The sequence below is a fragment of the Heloderma suspectum genome, chromosome 3, assembly GCF_057233095.1.
Source record: "Heloderma suspectum isolate Gila_16-S chromosome 3, 16-S_ref, whole genome shotgun sequence".
NCBI lineage: Eukaryota > Metazoa > Chordata > Lepidosauria > Squamata > Helodermatidae > Heloderma > Heloderma suspectum.
In genome coordinates, this window is record NC_139460.1 from 196831712 (window position 1) to 196837711 (window position 6000).

The 6000-nt window shown below is 47.0% G+C and overlaps 1 protein-coding gene across 1 annotated transcript in view; it reads right to left on the reverse strand.

The window, feature by feature from the left end:
• MAT1A (methionine adenosyltransferase 1A) overlaps positions 1-5766 on the reverse strand; it is a 28630-nt gene extending 22864 nt beyond the window's left edge. Inside the window, exon 1 of the mRNA XM_084845272.1 lies at positions 5353-5766. Coding sequence (XP_084701398.1) covers positions 5353-5449 — 97 coding nt within the window. The 5' untranslated portion in view covers positions 5450-5766. The remainder of the gene's footprint in view (positions 1-5352) is intronic.
• Between the last annotated feature and the right edge of the window lie 234 nt (positions 5767-6000).

Here is a 6000-nt window from a genome sequence, read left to right on the forward strand (position 1 = left end):
CCCACATAGCTCACCCTGTGCCCTCAAAGCTGGCCTGCTGATCTCCGATGCAGTGGAAGATGCTGCCCCATCTCCAGCATTGAAGTAGGATCCAACAGCTAGTCTGGGACTCTGGGTGGCTTTTGTACATGGACTGGAGGGAGGCGCCATCTTTTCTATTGCCTCGGGTAGCAAAATGTCTTGGGCCAGCCCTGATTGCAGCCTTGGGTGCAGTTCAATGGAGGCTGAATCGCAGTCTCTTGTCTGTTGCCTCTGAACTGAGTGTTTATTGGTTTTTTACTAGAATGTTGTTCTTTGACAACAGCGAGGACCCAAATGTATTCCCGTCCTACCAAAAGTACGTCTTCACGTCAATGAATTTCCTTCTGGCCCCATCGCACAATGAGTCGGTGTAGATATAGACATTCAGTAGAATCAAGTGATAAAGTTTTCCCCAAGCTGTAGTACTTTTAGCTGCAGGGGGTGGGTAATCATGCAGACATGTCCAAGTATTCCCCTATTAGAAACAAACAAAAAATTCCTGCATATACAGTGGGGCAGGGGGATCACGTTGAGATGAAATGTACGCTGCTCCCTAACTGTGCTAGTTTTCAAACGTACAACTCCACCACCTGCTGCCTGAAGTGGTATAGCCCAGGAAAAGTGTTACTGTTTACTTCTGTATAAAGTGGCCTTTAGTCTGATGTTAAGATAACATGAACTAGAATTTCACCCTTACCCAGGAGAAACTGGATTATCCAGTGGGGTGCCTTGCCTTGGTTTGCATCATCCACCTGGTTGCTCACCATCACCCCTCCTCTCACTTAGAAAATATACACACGCTTCTGCTGATTTCTCCTCCTGCTTATTTCTCCACAAATGTTGTAGCTTTTGCACTCTGAGTGCTGAAGAATCGATGCTTTCGAACTGTGGTGCTGGAGAAGACTCTTACAAGTCCCCTGGACTGCAAGGAGGTCAAATCACTCAATCCTAAAGGAAATCAACCCTGACTGCTCATTGGAAGGACAGATACTGAAGCTGAAGCTCAAATATTTTGGCCACCTAATGCGAGGAGAAAACTCCCTGGAAAAGACCCTGATGCTGGGAAAGATTGAAGGCAAAAGGAGAAGGGGACGGCAGAGGATGAGATGGCTAGATAGCATCACCGATGCAATGAATATGGACTTGAGCACACTCCGGGAGAGAGTGGAGGACAGGAAGGCCTGGCGTGCTATGGTCCATGGGGTCACGAAGAGTTGGACACGACTGAACAACAACAACAATTCTGTTCACACACTAGAGGTCAGCGACTGGAGACCCTAGGACCAAATCCTGCCCCCTCCCCTTGAGGAATATGCCATCCAAAGTGCAAGAGGGGTGTGTGACAGATGGCTATGACAACAGAACTTGCTGGCAACCGGGTTTGGGGCCCATCACCCTCAACTCAGTCATTTTCCTGTAAGATTGGTGCTAACCAGGAACTTACACCAACTCCTATACATTGGGTTGGATCCAGATTTAGCAAGGGTGCTTCGAGACAGAGGGCTCCTAGTCAGAAGGCACTGTGCAGCTACTCCATCTTTTGTTCCTTAACAGGGTTTTTTTCTGGTATGAAAAAGGAAGTGGTGGGAAAGCACAAGTAGGCTACAAATTGAAGACGGTGTTGTCTGGACGCCCCCATAAAATTCTGTGAACAAGGAAGGCCGATTGCACAGTAAAAATCTCATCTGGACACACCCTGACTGAAATCAATGGGACTCAAGTTAGTCATGACTAACTTGAGTCCCAATGATTTTAATAGGTCACTCAAAGCATGACTAAGTCTGGATCCAAACCATTGTCTATGTTGGCAACACCGGACAGACATAGACCATATTCCAGCGTTGCCCCATCTCAGGCAGCAAAATGTCTTGGGCTAGGCTGGCCCTGAAGGCTGACAGCATCTGACCAGTTCAGCGTGGTGAGAGCCATTTATCTATATGGCGTGAAAAAGGGGAGGCATATACAACCTGAATTGCCCAGAATGAGAGCAAGAGGAGAATTTGGTAAATTAAGGGATCGCTTGGGAACTGGATCTTAGGGAAACATTTGGGTTTTAAGAACAGATAAGAGACCAGTGTACCTTAGTGGAGTTGAAGAAAAAATGGACCTGTGAATTTCACCTAGAAGAATCAAGGCTGGTTCATACATTCCTGCATATGCATTGAGATCCTGTCCTCTGGCCCATCATTAAAAAGTGTTGCAATGATGGGGACCAGGTGCAGGACTTTTTAGGCACTTGCCTCATGTTATGGAATTCACTCCCCCTAGAAATTACTTGTATTTTAACTGAAGACTTGTTTTCAATCTGCATTTTATTACTGTCCCTAGGATTGATTTGGACTGTTCATTTTAAGTGGCATATGTATTTTTAATGATTGAGGATTGTATATATTATGTTTTATTTGAACATTGTACACCGTGAGGACTTATGTCCTGAAAAGTGGTTTAGGAAAATCAATCATTAATCACTTGCATGTGTGAATGGGCCATTGCAAATTTAACATCAGAGAAACTGATAAGTGAATCAGACCTAAGTTGCTGATAAATTTAGGAAATAGAGACAGAGAAGGAAAAGGAGAGGGGCCCATTTAGCTGAACTAATTTGGTTGCTGTCAAATCCTTAGACACATAACAGCTCAAATGTAATTCCGAGAGTCTATGGGGCTGTTCATAGAATCATAGAATAGTAGGGTTGGAAGCGGTCTACAAGACCATCGAGTCCAACCCCCTCCTCAATGCAGGAATCCAAGTCAGAGTATCCCCAACAGATGGCTGTCCAGCCTCGTCTTGAATGCCTCCAGGGTGGGAGAGCCCACCACCTCCCTAGGTAATTGGTTCCATTGTCGTATTGCTCTAACAGTCAGGAAGTTTTTCCAGTCATATAACACATTAACTCACACTCAGTGGTTGAGTGTGGGTTGTTGTTGAACTATGGCTTGTTAACCATGCAGTGTGGCTTATTTTTCAAACAAGCCACCTTGAGAACCCATGGTTTGTTGTTGGGTTGTTCAGATGGTTAACAAGCCACCCTGCGGAAAATGTCCTGGATTCAGACAACATACTAACCCATTGTTCAACAAACTGCCCACACTCAACCATCTTACAATAAGGTAAGAAAAAGGACCAGTCAGCATGTTGGGCTCAAAGTCACTGAAAAAAAAATGGATGAAAGCACCTTCGCCTAAGATGATGTTCTGCCCTAGTGTCATTAATTCAGCCCCTTTTAATTGGACAAAAAGCTGTTATGGACTAACATAGCTCTTCTATAGTCACCAGAGGTTCTTTTACATTAGGTGAAGAGGTGGCACAGAATCCCCAGTTAAGACACTGGAGAGAAAGAGCGCATTTTGAAATACAGGCAAACTCTGCAGGCACTTCTCCCGTACAACTGAATGTTGTCTTACTTTCCAATAACCAACAGGGCAATCCTACATCCAGGGAGGGAGGGAAGGAGATGCTGGGATGGATGAATCATCAAATCCAAAGCCCTATTGGGCTTCCACTGGCAGGGCCAAACATGTCTGTCTGTGGGGTGTTTTCCCACTTTTGGGGTCTTTCTTGGCCATTACTTTCTTATTTAACTTTGGAGAACAATGGGAGGGAAATAAACTAAGCCAGCTCCAAAGCTAGTGTCATTTGCCCCCCATTACAGAGGGATATTGGGGAAATTAGAGGGTTCGGGTTCCTGCAGATCCCAAACTTCCCCCACTCTGCTCCCAGAATGCCCCCTTTTTTGCCTTCTCCACCAACAGAGCGCTGACAGCCGAGAAGCAACAACAGTGAGCCTTTCTACAGCAGCTGGGAGGAGGCATCTGTGGGTAGACCTCCCTCTCCACCCAAGGAGGCATTCATCACAACCCTCCAATCCCACTATGAAACTGCCATCGTGGATAAGATGTGGTTGTTTGTGTGGGTGTTTTTAATTTCTGATTACTGTTATATAATCGAAAGGAAAGCCCTGAATCATGCTGCAAGCCCTACAATGCCAAATACACATCTGAGTAAATCAAACAGCTCTGATACCTCCCTGGCCTTGTCCAAAGGAACATTTGTCTATTTGCATCTGCTGTAAGCACGTAGCCTGTACGCTCATACTTACCAGATAACATAAACTTGAGCTGCAATGACAGCACATGGAATTTGGCAGATAACTACCCACTGCCTGCTTAAGCAATTCTGGGGGGGAGGGTGGGTTAAATTAACCGTTTACTTTACTTTTACAATTATTAGGGAAATGACATAAAGGACCAATTCCTTAGCCTCTCCTCCCCTTGCCCCCACCACCCTAATGTTGTATAGGAAGGGGGAGGCAGGTCGGAGTAAGTTGTACTACTATCCTGCACAGCTGCTACAGCAATGATTTAGAGTTTAATGATAGAGTAAGCATGTGGGAGAATTCCACAAGGTGAAAAGGGTTTGCAGATCAAGATGAAATTAATGTAGCCCCCACCTAAAGCTACTAAAGGGAACCAGTGTTCTTAATGAGCCCAGTTCTGTTGGTGTAGCAACAGTTTTCTTTCTTTCTTTACGCAGAAGTTTTCAACGGGAAACTAAAGCATGTTGGCCAGCAATGCACTTTGGCTGATGAAGGCCGTGCAGGCTATTCTCACACCAACAGGAAGAACGGGTCTGAGAAAATAATCACTTTAACCAGGTTCTAACCACCACCACCACCACCACCCCGAAATAATCTATTGTCTTCTGGTACTGTCACTACAATAGATCCCGCACTTTTAAAATCCTGTTGACCTCAAGAAGAGACTTCAAACTACAATCTTATAACCATGCACCTGGGAGTAAGGCCTATTAAACCTGGGGGCGGGAGGGTTTACTTCCTAGTCAACGTGTGTAACATTGGGCTGTGTGTCGTTTATGAGCTTTTTAAGCACACTCCGGGAGATTGCAGAGGACAGGAAGGCCTGGCGTGCTATGGTCCATGGGGTCACGAAGAGTCGGACACGACTGAACGACTGAACAACAGTTTTGGCTGGATTGTGTGCCTGTATCAATACCAAATCTGGAGCCATCTAAGGCATGGCATATTCTTGAAAGGGTCTAAAAGAAGCATGGGGGGGGGGGGGCAAAAGAAATAAGGACTGCGGCTGGTCATGATCCTTGCAGGCGGGCATGCCTTTGGAGTGAGGTGTCTCAAGACAGTTCTGTGGTGGCAATCGAGGGGGGCTGATTTTTGTTAAATGAACAAGCAGCGGAGGAAACGGAGAGGAGACAATTAATTATTACCACAGGCGGCATGCGCCCCCCTGGTGCGTGATCTCCCTGGAACACCTTCAGGACGAGCTGCTATCGCGGCCGGTGCGAGCTCCTCCTTACCTGGGTGCCCTTCTCCCACGGACTCCGAAGTAAACATGAACGCCCCTTCGTCCTCATTCAGCGTGTGGTCGTGTAGGCTATTCAACGTCCCATTCATGGCAGTAGTATTGTTGTTGTTGGTGGTGGTGATGGTGATGGGGCGGGTTTTTTGTACGCCGTCCGCTTGGAAATCGCTCAGATCGCGCAGTTCACGAAGTCTGACGCTTGGCTCTCTCTCCTTTTCAGCCACAAAAGACTGGGCTGTTTTGTGTGCGCGCGTGTGTTTTAAAGCGTGGCTTCAAGTTACACCCCTCGACGTAAACGTGTGTCTGTGTGCGCGCGTTGACTACGCGTGCAGCAGGAGCGGCGGATCTCCCTCTTGCTGGAGCTGTCAGTCTTCCCGCTGCCTATATATCTATATCTATATGTCTCTCCGTGGAAAAGCGAAAGTGCCTGGATAATCATGTGAGGCCAGTAGAAGAGCCCATTTCCTCACAGGGAGAGGGGGAAGCGAGGAAACTCTCTGTTGGGGGCGGGGAGAAAGCGCTTCCCCTGATCCAAGAATCTCCCCTGAACTTGCGCTTGAACTCGCCCTGGCCCGAGATAGACTGTAGCGACAGGAACCGAAGCAGGTTCCTGACGATGCCAGCAACTCGCGGTCGGGCTGCG